The following is a 13065-nucleotide window of genomic DNA, read 5'->3' as shown; positions in this document are numbered from 1 at the left end:
AATGTTCATCAGTTCAGTCTTGACTTCTGTGATTATATTTTGCTTCTGATTTTTTTTAAATTTAAGAACACTTAGGAATCCAGTGTATATTCTTTATAGCCTAATTTTGTTGAATTCTGTTTGTAGCAACGATATCTAGCAAATATTTCACAAAAGCATTCATAAATAATGAAGGAAGTTATACATATTTATTGATCCTTTTTATTATTATGTATTTATCTGTTTAATGGTTGGAAATAATTTGTTTTAAATCCATGTTGTTGGTCACTGGTCATTAGTATTACTAATTTAACTGGGGGTTTAATTTTTTTAACCGATCTTCAATTTTATAAAAGAAATCACTATTTAAAAACTGTTTCTCCAGAGAGAGAAAACCCTAACAAACTGAATCAGAAATAAAAATGGGGATATCACAATGGAAACCAAAGAAATTCAAAAGATCATCAGAGACTACTTTGAAAGTCTGTATGCTACGAAACAAGAGAATCTAGAAGAAATGGATAAACTCCTGGATTCCTATAATCTCCCAAGCTGAGTCAAGAAGATGTGGAATACCTGAATAGACCTATTAACATCAAGGAAATTGAAACTGTAAGCAAAAGTCTTCCCAAAAACAGAAACCCAGGTCCAGATGGATTCACTAGTGAATTTTTCCAAACATTTAAAGAGGACCTACTGCCACTCCTTCTCAAGTTTTTCCAGGAAATTGAAAAAATAGAAACTCTCCCAAACAGTTTCTATGAAGCCCATATCTTTCTAATACCAAAAGGAAATAAAGACACCACAAAAAAAGAAAACTACAGGCAGATATCCCTGATGAACACGGATGCGAAAATTCTCAACAAAATACTAGCAAATAGTATTCAACAACTCATCAAAAAGATCATACACCATGACCAAGTGGGATTCATCTCGGGGATGCAAGGATGGTTTAACATTCGGAAATCAATCAACATAATCCATCATATCAACAAAAAAGATAAAAATCATATGATCATATCAATAGATGCAGAGAAAGCAATTGACAAGATCCAGCACCCGTTTATGATGAAAACTCTCGCCAAAATGGGGATAGAGGGGACTTTCCTCAATATAGTTAAAGCCATCTACAACAAGCCTACAGCAAGCATCATCCTCAATGGGGAAAAACTGAGAGCCTTCCCCCTAAGATCAGGAACTAGACAAGGATGTCCACTCTCTCCATTACTGTTCAATATAGTAGTGGAAGTACTTGCAATAGCGATTAGGCAAGAAAAAGATATTAAGGGCATCCAGGTAGGGAAAGAAGAAATTAAGATCTCACTATTCGCAGATGATATGATACTATACTTAGAGAACCCTCAAACCTCTACCAAGAAACTCCTAGAAACAATAGGCTTGCATAGTAAAGTGGCAGGCTATTAAATCAATACCCAAAAGTCCATGGCTTTCCTATACACAAATAGTGAGAGAGAGAGAAGAAAATGACATGAAGAAAACATTCCCATTCACAATTGTACGCCAGAAAATCAACTACCTAGGAATTAGTTTACCTAAGGAAGTAAAGGACCTGTACAAAGAAAACTACAAAACACTCCTTCTTGAAATAAAAGAGAATGCAAAGAAATGGAAAAATATCCCCTGTTCATGGATCAGTAGAATTAATATTGTCAAAATGTCAATACTTCCCAAAGCACTGTACAAATTCAGTGTGATCCCTATTAGGATACCCTTTGATATACTCTTCAAAGAAATGGAGCAAACACTCCTGAAATTTATATGGAACAATCAGACCCCTCGAATAGCTACAGCAGTTCTTGGGAAAAAGAAAATGGGAGGAATTAACCTCCCAAACCTCAAACTCTACTACAATGCAGTAATAATTAAAATAGCCTGGTACTGGAACAAAGGCAGAGCTGCAGACCTATGGAACAGGGTTGAATATACTGACATCTCCCCCAAACACATGATCATCTAATCTTTGATAAAGGGGCAAGAAATGCGAAGTGGAGTAAGAAAATCCTTTTTAACAAATGGTGCTGGCAAAACTGAACGACTACATGCAAAAAACTGGGCTTAGATCTCTGCCTAACACCATGTACAAAAGTAAGATCAAAATGAATCAAAGACCTCAACATCAGACCAGAATCCATAAGGAACACTGAAGACAAAGTTGGCAAAACCTTCCATGACATTGAAGCTAATGGTATCTTCAAAGATGTCACACCACTGGCCAAGCAAATGAAAACAGAGATAGACAAATAGGATTGCCTTAGACTAAGAAGCTTCTACACCTCAAAAGAAACAGTGACCAAAATACAAAGACAGTCTACAGAATGGGAAAGGATATTCTCCAAATACACATCCGACAAGGGGTTGATATCAAGGATATACAAAGTACTGGTTGAACTCCACAAGAAGAAAACATCCAACCCCATCAAAAATTGGGGCAACAAAATGAACAGAGACTTTCTCAAAGAAATCAGAATGGCTAAAAGGCACATGAGAAAATGCTCTACTTCATTAATCATCAGGGAGATGCAGATCAAAACAACAATGAGATATCATTTCACACCAAGAGACTGGTCCACATTCAAAAGAACAAAAGCAACCTGTGTTGGCGCGGATGTGGTGAGAAAGGGACCCTCCTTCACTGCTGGTGGGAATGCCGACTGGTTCAACTCTTTTGGAAAACAGTATGGACGACTCTCAAAAAATTAGAAATTGAGCTCCCATTTGACCTAGCAATACCACTCCTGGGAATATACCCCGGAGAGGACAAAAAGTATAGTCAAAGTGACATCTGCACTTGTTTGTTCATTGCAGCACTGTTTACAATAGCTAGAATATGGAAAAAACCTGAGTGCCCGAGAACAGATGACTGGCTAAAGAAACTTTGGTACATCTACACAATGGAGTACTATGTAACAGTTAGAAAAAATGAAGTCATGAAATTTACATACAAGTGGTACTACATGGAAAATATTATGCTAAGTGAAATGAGTCAGAAAGAGAGGGACAGACACAGAAAGATTGCATTCATCTGGGTGACATAAAGTAACAAAATTAGAGACTAACAACCGAGAACAGCTGTGATAAATACCAGGTTGTTCACTTCATGGCTTAGAGGCCGAACGCACACTCTTCGGGTGAAGGCAGCTCAGATAGAAAAGGGAGCCCCAAATAAAGGGTGCTGGGAAGATCTGCCCAGGATGGGAGATGCCTGCTGAAAGTAATCTATGGACGAAACATGATTGCCACCCTATGTCTCTTCTGCAGACCACAGCACCCAAAAGGAGAGATAGAACAAAAGGGAGTACCCTGACACAGAGGCAGGTTGGGATGGAGGATGGGGGGGTGGGAGGGATTCAGGGATTGGTGGGGGTGGAGAATGGGCACCGGTGGTGGGATGGGTACTCGATCATTGCATAACTGAAACCCAAGCACAACAACTTGTAAGTCTACAACTGTACCCCATGTTGTTTCACTAATAAAAAAATTTAAAAAAAAAAAGATAACAGAAACAGAACAAAAATTTTAAAAGAAAAAATAAAAAACTGTTTCTCTATTGGAAGCATGGAAGTTAATATTTAGAAAAATATAATTATTATGCTCTTTTAGATAATAAATATTATAAATGTTTTTAATTTTTTACATCATTTACCTGTATGATTTATAAAAGGGAATAATGGGTAACAGAAATACTATAAGGATGTTGCTGTGACCATGGCTGACCCCAGTTTGATACCTGGCACCATATATAATCCTCTGAGCACAGCCAGAAGTGCCCTTGAGCTCAAAGTAAGGAATAAGTCCTAAATATCACTGGGTTTGGCCCCTAAACCTGCAAACCAAAACTAAAGAAGTAAACAAAAGAATAAAATGCTACAGAGGCTATGCTTGTTTGTTTGGAAGGGGTGATGTATATAAATAAACTGTATCTAAAAATCTAGAATAACTGCTAAGTTGGAAGTAGAATTTTTTAAACCTTTTAAGAGCATTGTTCTTTGGGAACCAAGTATTGAATCCAGGAACTTTATACATCCAAGTCATGTGCTCTATACTTGAAACACACATATTTCTTTATTTTTTTAACCTCCAGTAAACAGCAGTACTTCTGAAATTTCCTGACACTATCTAAGAAAAAACTGTGGTTGAATATATCGAATATATTAATTTAATTTTATTTACTTTAGACTTCTTTGCCTTCCTTTTCATATTCTGTGTATACTGTGGGCTTTTTTAAAATTGCTATGAGAAAAAATTTAAATTTTTTAATTTAATGTAGAGAAAAGCCATAAGCCATAACTGTTCATACAATCCTAAAGTTCAAATTGATTACATAACAAAAGTAGCAATATTAAAATTGACAAATATAAAAAATAAATTCTTATGTGAGAATTGTCATATCTCATCATGGATTTGTTAACTCTTGTCTAAGACTTTACTATTGCTCAACTGTTTTAAATTGAGCTTTCTTTGTGATGGTTTTTGTTGTTTGGCTTTTTTTTCTTTTTGGGTCACACCTGGTGATGCACAGGGGTTACTCCTGGCTCTGCACTCAGGAATTACTCCTGGCAGTGCTCCGGGGACTATATGGGATGCTGGGAATTGAACCCGGGTCGGCCGCGTGCAAGGCAAACGCCCTACCCGCTGTGCTATCACTCCAGTCCCTTGTTGTTTAGTTTTTGTTGGCTTCTATGTTATGTAATTTCCCATCCAATTTGGTGTGCTCTACCTGGAATTTCAGTATCGAGGAATTAGAAAGTGCTGTGTGGCCACATACTTCAGGAGCCATGGTCTGGGCCAATGAGTTGATATGGCTGTGGATATGAAAGATGGGATTCTGGAAATTGTAGGGCAGGGGGAGGCTGCCCACTCCGACTCTAAGAAGACACCAGAGTCCTCAGCCTGAGCACCAGGGTACCTGCAATTATTCACCATTTGGTGTCTCTGTAGAGAAAGTTAGTGAAGCAGTAGAGAAAAGCCATATAGTAGAGTTGAGCCCTTGGTCTGGCTGCAGCAATGGGGTGTGGGAGCAGCTGCTGAGGCTTCAAAGGAGGAATTTCTTGCATTTAGGAAATGGTCTTAGGATATTTCTATCAATGAAATGTTCTTAGATATTGAAAGTTTGTGTTCCTGATCTCCCATCCTCTAAGCACAGATTTTAAAATCTTTATAGAACCATGTGTAACTTTTATTACCTATGTTTTCATTATTTAGAGAATTAGGTTATTTATTTTTAAATAAATATATTAAAATATTACTGAAATAGAAACACACTTAAAGACCCATAACTACTCTTGAAGCAAGTAGCACTGTAGCACTGTCCTCCCACTGTTCATCAATTTGCTCGAGCGGGCCCAGTAACGTCTTCATTTTGAGACTTGCTGCTACTGTGTTTTGGCATATTGAATACGTCACAGGTAGCTTGCCAGGCTTTGTGGTGTGGGCGAGATACTCTCCGTAGCTTGCCGGGCTCTCCGAGAGGGGCAGAGGAATCGAACCTGGTTCAGCTGCATGGGCTACTGTTGAAATACAAGGAGCTTAGATTTATCAGGTTGCTCCCATTACAGTACTCCCGAGTCACTCCTATTCCTTTATCTGTAATCACTTCTCTATGCTCTCTTCCCCAATCAGTTAATCAGCTTTTCCCCTAATCAGAATTTGTTAATTTGTAAGGTCTGATCCTTCTAGGACACTGAACTTGTAAGTTAATATTGCCTTTCTCCTCTCCTTATGTCTTTTGAATACCTTAATGCAATGTCCTTTTTGTATAGATACAGGAAGACAATATTATGCTTTGTAACTTAGGATTTAATTGGCTTTGAATATTATTCATTCCTGGGTATCTGCTTTCTCAACTTAAGCCTCAGTTGCCCTCACTTCCTAGCATCCCAAGGGCAGGGTCCCGACGAGGGACTGGATGGAACCAGGGCAAGCAGGTAAGCTATGTGCTACCCTGGCATCAAGATGGGCCAGGCCAAAGCGCCACGATTCTTAACTATAAGTTAGGAGTTTGATCATAGACAAATGCTGTCATGATCCAAAACTAACAGCGAGACCAGGACCCTGCTAGGGATAGGAAAGACTATCTGGCCTGAGCACTGTAGTCTGAGATCGAGATGGCCCTAGGAGAGCAATTCTATAAGCTTAAAGTATTTCTTACTGTGTCCATCCAAAATGATTTGTATTATGTATGCTTATATATTTGTTGGACAAGGAGAGGAGAAACACACCCAGGGAATTCTGTTCTAGGGTGGGTTGATCTGCTAAATGAGAATCTGTCCTAGAAGCAGCTTTCCCGTGTGTCCTGACTAGTTTCGATGAGGCTGAACATTTCTCCCCTTCAAACTGAGTTCAGTAAATAATTTCAGTGTATTCTAAGAGGCGGAAACCTCAGGTGCTAGCCAAGCCTGATCTTTGGGATATAGGTTCCAGGCTCTAGACAGGCTAGTCTTTGGGATGCAAAGCTCAGATACTTGTCTTTGGGATGTAGATTCCAAGCTCTAGCAGACTGGTCTTTGGGATGCAAATCCAAGTGCTTACAGCTTGTGAAAGTGCTGTGAAAGGTTTCATTCTTGGTTTGCAGATGTAAAGAAACAATGTATGTTTTGCAGCCTCAGTGTTCTTTCTGTAACTCAATTTGATGACATCACTGTATTGTGCCCTTTAGAAGTACCATGATCTATATAAGGAGATTTTCTGGGCTCTCTGGGGAGAACATGTGCTTTAGAGAACCTGGGAAGATGGGGCTGAGAGAACTGAAGAGACAGGTCTGAGAGAATGTGAGAGCACGTGCTTGAGAGATCTTGGGCCCTCCATGACATAAATTTCTTCCATGTAATAAACTACTACTAAGACCAACCAGCCTGGTCCTCATTTCCTTCCTTTGCCTGACCTCCCTGGAGTGGGGAAATGGCCTGAGACTACCGAATGAGGGTGGCAGGGAGAGATATAGGCCGCTGCTGTCCCTTTGCCCGTCTTTTTGTGTTTACACAGGCTACGTGCAAGGCAAACGCCCTACCAGCTGTGCTAATTTTTAAAATTTACAATGTTTCATTTTGAAATTTATTCTGAGATTTGTTGTTTACAATATTAGTAAAAAAGGTTTTATGATACTCATTGTTTCTATATTAAGTTAAAATGTGATGAGTTTTCTTTATCGCCAAGTTAGATAAAACAAATGTTCAAAAATGCACTTCTTTTTCATTTATTTTACAAAGGTCAGATTTCAACAACAACAAAAAAAACACAAACTCACACTTGACAATGAAAGTTCTTGTGTGACCGAACAATTCTAAGCTCCATTATAGATGAATTATTATAATTATTGTTTTAATAATAGAAAAAAGAGGTTTTATTTTTATACATGAAAATTCCTCGGTTGAATTTTTAAACTATATGATACACTTAGGCAATAGGCATTTGTGGCCATTCTAAACATTTTAGTCCCACAGTGACTTCTGCAAGCAGCCCGTATTATTAAAACATATGTTTGACTTACCACCAAAGGTTCAGTGCGTGGTCTGGGTAAGCAAGAAAAGGTCTCTCTCAGGAAAGTGGTAATCTCCAGGAGAAGTTGGCATGCTGCCATCTTCAAAGCAAAGGGGCAGCCACATTTAGAGGGATTCACAGTACCTATGGAGTAAGAATTATTTTATAAGTAAGCAAGCACTGTCTTCCCGTTGTTCATAGATTTGCTTGAGCAGGCCCAGTAACATCTCCATCATGAGACTTGTTATTACTGTGTTTGGCCTATCGAATGCGCCACGAGGAGCTCGCCAGGCTCTGCCGTGTGGGCGAGATACTCTCAGTAGCTTGCCGGGGTCTCTGAGAGGGGTGGAGGAATTGAACCTGACTTGGCCAAGCCGGCTGCACGCAAGGCAAACGCCTTACCGCTGTGCTATCCCTCCAAGTAAAACAATTAAAAAATACAGAGAGGCACTGTTTAATGGACATTAGCTATATGTGCAAAATCAAATTGCATATGCGAGCATTTCCTGTACATGTCCAAAATGAAATTGCTTATGAGAATGGAATCTATACAGCTTCAATCGACCTATTTCCTTGAGCAAAATCTGTGTATTGCCACGCGCCTCTTTTGTCCTTTAGCTAGCAATTTGATAACAAGTTCTGATATTAAAAGATCAGTCCTAAGAATAAAATTATTCTCCTTAAAGAATTAGAGCATAACAAAATGCCGCTACACTAAACTAAAAATCCATTTAATGAAAATAGAAGAAGCAGACTGGCAATATTTTCCCGCTATTATTAAATCAGATGTAGACTATATACATAACAATGAACCAGATTAGTAATTACAAAAACCCTGTTAGTTCATTTTATGAGAAGTATCTATCTTGATGTCCTGAGGAAAGTGAAATCATTTCAGCTCCAGTCCTGATGTGTTTCTGCAGCACAGATGAAACATTCTTGATCCTCCATATCACACAGTTTAGACAGCCTAAGCTGTTATATTAAGACATGAAGTATGAAACTATTCTTCTTTTCTCTGAATACTATCAGTCCCCTTAAGACTAAAACAACATATACATGAGAGACTAAGTAATGAATATTTTTCTAAAAGCAGATAATGATCAAGGTGACATCATAGATAGTTTTGGAATTCCCCAGATTAGTGCTTAGACTCATCACAAATTAGAGATATACTGATTACTTATCAGTGTTAAGAATTATTTATTAGTGTTAAGTGATAAGAAGACTGAAGCAATATTAGATTTTAATTCTCATGAAGAAAAGAAAATAGCCATTTATTTTGAATGAATCAAGTCATGAAGCAATCATTACATATAACATTCTTAAAAGTATATGAAAACTATTTCTTGTGTCTCCATTAATTGAATAGAACATATATGCCATGATTTATATTGATAGTAGGCAGAAACTATGCTTTGTTTTTGAAGATAGCTATCATAGCCTCATGTAAAAATTATTTTTTCATTAGAGGCAATAAATAATTGGGAACACTGATGCTTATAAATAGAAAGATTAAGGATACTTAATTCTTTTGTTTTTAATATTTCATGGGGTGCTTTTCTCTCCCTGGAGTAGCCTGTGGTCTATATTGAACAACTTACATTTTTTCTGTCTCTGTTTAATAAAATTTCTTTACCAGAAAAAATAAAGAAGATAAAAATTCCTCCTGACTTTCCAGATTGATGCTGCCTAAACCATAATTATCTTTCAAATGCAAGACGAGCTATATATTGACTTGTAGGTGGAACTAAACCAGTCATTTCAATCCAATCTTCTATGGAGTTTACCTCAGTCTAGAAAGTGCCTAGATGCAAAACAATTTTTCAAAAAACATTGAGCACTAGATAATTAGCATACGCTTCTCAATCTGTTCTTTATGTCTGAGATTATCATTCAGATTCTAGAGATAATGAAATTGATCTTAGTTTGGGTTCTTTTATATTTATCACCTGAGATACTCTGTAAGAATAAAATGGGCTAAGTTTTAAAGGATTTCATGAAAAAGCTACACGGTACAACATAGAAATAAATGACACTTGTGGGCTTTTATGGAGACTGGAGCGGGCCAGGCCAGTGAAGCATTTAATGTTGCTTTCACTTGTCTCTGTTCTGGAGAATTCTGTCAGGATGGATCTAGGGCAGCTGGAGTGTATCTTCTGACAGTGTGTCTTCACTAGGTCTTGTGATTGCTGAATTCTCCTCAAGCCCTCTTATAGATCAGACTAAATTCTATGAGTCATTCTGGAACAGATTCCTATGACCTTGAGGAAAACTTTGGGACTAGTTCTCATTCATGGTTTGAAAAAACTGATGCCAGACTTTGGCATTTTGTCAACAGTAAAATGACAGAGAATAAGGGTCAAGAAAGGGGAAAATAACACAAAATACTATAAAAAAATCTTGCATAGAATTAGAAAGGAAAAAAACTTTTCTCCATTATTTAGTTCTATCAAATATTACACTTTAGCAATCTGTTTACATTTCACACTTCAAAGGACAATGTCAGTTTGCGTTTTAGGGCACAAGGGAAGGTCAGGAAAAAAAGAGGATTCACTATTTTCATAAGATAATGACATTCATCCATAAATATACTGGTATTTTGTATTTCATAAGAGGCAATGGTATACTTAAATATAATAAAATGCAAACTTGTGTGATATAAAACATGCACAAAATGTCATGGGGAGGGATGTACAGAATCTCTTTGTTTCTACATTTCTACCTTTCTACCAAGTATACTTTTCAACAAAAAGTTGAATCCATAGTTTTAATAATTCTTATTTTAGCATTTCATGTTACACACTACAACAACTCCAAATATTTTACTTATTTGAAAAACATTTTACGTTCAGATCTATTTTGCTTCAAATTAAGAAAAAAAAACTACTCCAAAAACACAATAGCCAAACAGCAAATCTGATGAACTTTCTTCTGGATCAATAACTTTTCTAAGACTCCATTTTCCCAAATGTGCCTAATATTTTTCTATAATAGTGTCAGACACTACAAAGCAGTGGGCATTGCTGTCTTCAACTCTGACCCCTATCTCTATTGTTTTCTCCTTCCAGCTCTTCTTATGTTTTCTTTTGTGTTTGTGGTTATATGCACATGCTTTACATTCATGCAAAGGGAGTAGGGGAACATTCGCGCAGTGGGGAGACATGGGAAGGTGGTAAGAATATGAAAGAGAGAAAGAGGAGAAATATTAAGTGCTCCCAAAGCAGAGGTTCTTACAAGCAGGGGTTCTTGTAGTAAAGGGAGTCTCCTTACTGTCATCTAAAAAGTCTTCCTCCTCATCCTCCTTTCTCAGTCTCCTCTTCGTCTCCTCATCATAGATAAGACCCAGGAGGTTGGCTGGACTCTCACTTTCCCCATGGCACAACTCATTTAATCTAATGCCAATTGCCTGCAATGGGGAAAAAAAAAAGAATAAAATAACATGAAGTATGTCAGACAGTTAAAGGGTCTTAGAAGGCAGGGAACATAAGTGACCAAATAATGACATACTTTTCTTCCAAGCATTAGTCTCCTTTCTATGGACCAGTATTGTTTCTGTTGTGTTTCCCACTATGAAAACTCAGGGGTAGAAGACATTGATGTTACTTCCAAGGTGACTGAGTCCAAAGGCACATAAGGATTGGAATTACACCGTTGCATTCTCATACAATTTTTTTTTCTTTCTGAAAATATTTCCACTCACTTAAAGGTCATTTTGTAGGTCTTTTGTAAGTATGTGGATATTTTAGTGGAGGATTTTGTAGAGTAAAAATAAGAAGTCATAGTTCCTCAGAGCGCTTATAATGCTACTCTCTGAGATGAATGCTGATGAGACTGGAGATTGGCAGGATTTCTGATACTGCAATTTGGCTGATATCTTCCATTATATGTACACTTTTAAATAGACGTTTGTACCCTGCCGTGTTGTTCTACAAATAATGCTGCGGGCAACACTGGTTTTTACAAGGCATTCATAAACCAATACTTGCTAGTTTTTTCTAAATCTTCAACCATTCATAGCTAATTTAGCAAAATAAAATTTTATACAAAAAAAAAAGAAGACAAATTACTTATAGTTCATTCTTCCTTTGCCTTTTTTTGGTTTGTTTTGTTTTCTGGCCATACCCAGTGGGGCTTGGGGCTTACTCCTGGCTCTGTGCTTAGTGATCACTTCTGGAGGGTCTAGGGAACCACATGGTGTGCTGGGGATTCAACCCAATTGGATGCATATAAGACAAGTACGTTACCTGCTGCACCTACTTTCCTGCTTTAGTTATTTTTTAAAAATAATCTATATGCCGCCATCAGGCCTGCCCAGAGGGGAAAGGGTGTTGCTCCCTTCCGCCCTCCCCACTCTGGAAAGAAAGATGGTGGCCGCATGGGAGCCTTGTGGAGAGCAGGTATGAGTCGGGGGTGTGGGGGCAACTAAAACCTCATGGGAAGGGGGGCGTTCCAACCCATTCCTCACACCCTACCGAGGTCACCAGTTGCCCCCCATGAGCAGCTCTCCGGCACGGCCACAACTCCAGAGCACAGAAACCAATCTCTTAATTATCTGACTTTCAGTAGAAATACTTCCAGGGTTAATAAGTAAAATAGCAGAAATCCAAAACCGCGCGGCCGTGATAGTGGCCGCGTGACATCATTTAATTCTTGAACCCAGCTGTAGAAAGCAAATCATTTCACAACACTTTTTCAGCATGCCTGATTTGGGTGGGGGGGGGGTAAACTCCAAATAATAATGGTGCATCTTTTATCGAAACAATGAATCTAGTCAAAGTAGATAGAGTGTTAACTAGAATTCATCTGCTTCACAGGCATTGGGAGGGGTGGGAGGTGGGGTTTTATTGGGGTTCTTCGTGGTAAAAAATAAGTATTGGTAAAGGGAAATGTGTTTGATATTTGCATGACTGAGACCTAAACCTGAAAGCTTTGTAACTTTTCCCACAGTGATTCAATAAATAAATGAATTATATAAAAAAATTTAAACCCTTTAAAAAATAATCTATATGCAAAAGAAGAAGAAGAGAAATGCTCAAATGAGTACGAAACCTAGAAGGTTTATGGTTTGGTTATACAGTGCTTTAGTATGAACAGATTTCTAACTAGTATTCTTCTTTTGTCCTCTGAAATTCTTTTCAAATATTTAGAAAAATTATAAAATTCTGAATCACAAGTACTTAGATTCATTTTGGAAACAAACATATATCTTTAAAACAATCACACAAGCTCTTTGAATAGCTTGGACATCTGGAAACAAAAAAAATTTTTGTTAAAATCTGGAAGTAAGAAAGAAGCTAAAAAATAAAAAATAAAGACTGTATCAATTTCACTGCTAACCTGGAAGAAGTTTTAAATAAACAAAATCAAACAGATGCACAAAAACCACCACCTCAGCAAAAACCTTGCCTTGATCCTACTGCTTTGGAGATTCTCTGTAATGCCGGGAATATAAAATTATGGATTTGGAGAAGAGCCAACAAATCTAACAGTGAGACTCAAAGGGCAAGGAATTGTATAGCCGCCCTTCCAGGATGTTAAAATGAAGTCCTTTCAGTTAAATATATAGTTCATAAAGAGTTTCTCAAA

General features: G+C 37.6%; 1 protein-coding gene across 3 annotated transcripts in view; it reads right to left on the bottom strand.

Moving 5' to 3' along the window:
• The window catches only part of UNC80 (unc-80 homolog, NALCN channel complex subunit), a 255397-nt gene that overhangs the window by 131377 nt on the left and 110955 nt on the right, over positions 1-13065 (bottom strand). For all 3 annotated transcript variants that reach the window (XM_056111839.1, XM_056111840.1, XM_056111841.1), the window contains exons 24-25: positions 10750-10885; positions 7487-7620 (exon numbers count right to left, since the gene is read on the bottom strand). In XM_056111839.1, coding sequence (XP_055967814.1) covers positions 7487-7620; positions 10750-10885 — 270 coding nt within the window. The remainder of the gene's footprint in view (positions 1-7486; positions 7621-10749; positions 10886-13065) is intronic.

The sequence above is a fragment of the Sorex fumeus genome, unplaced genomic scaffold, assembly GCF_029834395.1.
Source record: "Sorex fumeus unplaced genomic scaffold, SorFum_2.1 ptg000014l, whole genome shotgun sequence".
Taxonomy (NCBI): Eukaryota; Metazoa; Chordata; class Mammalia; order Eulipotyphla; family Soricidae; genus Sorex; species Sorex fumeus.
This window is presented reverse-complemented; position numbering and strand designations above follow the sequence as displayed.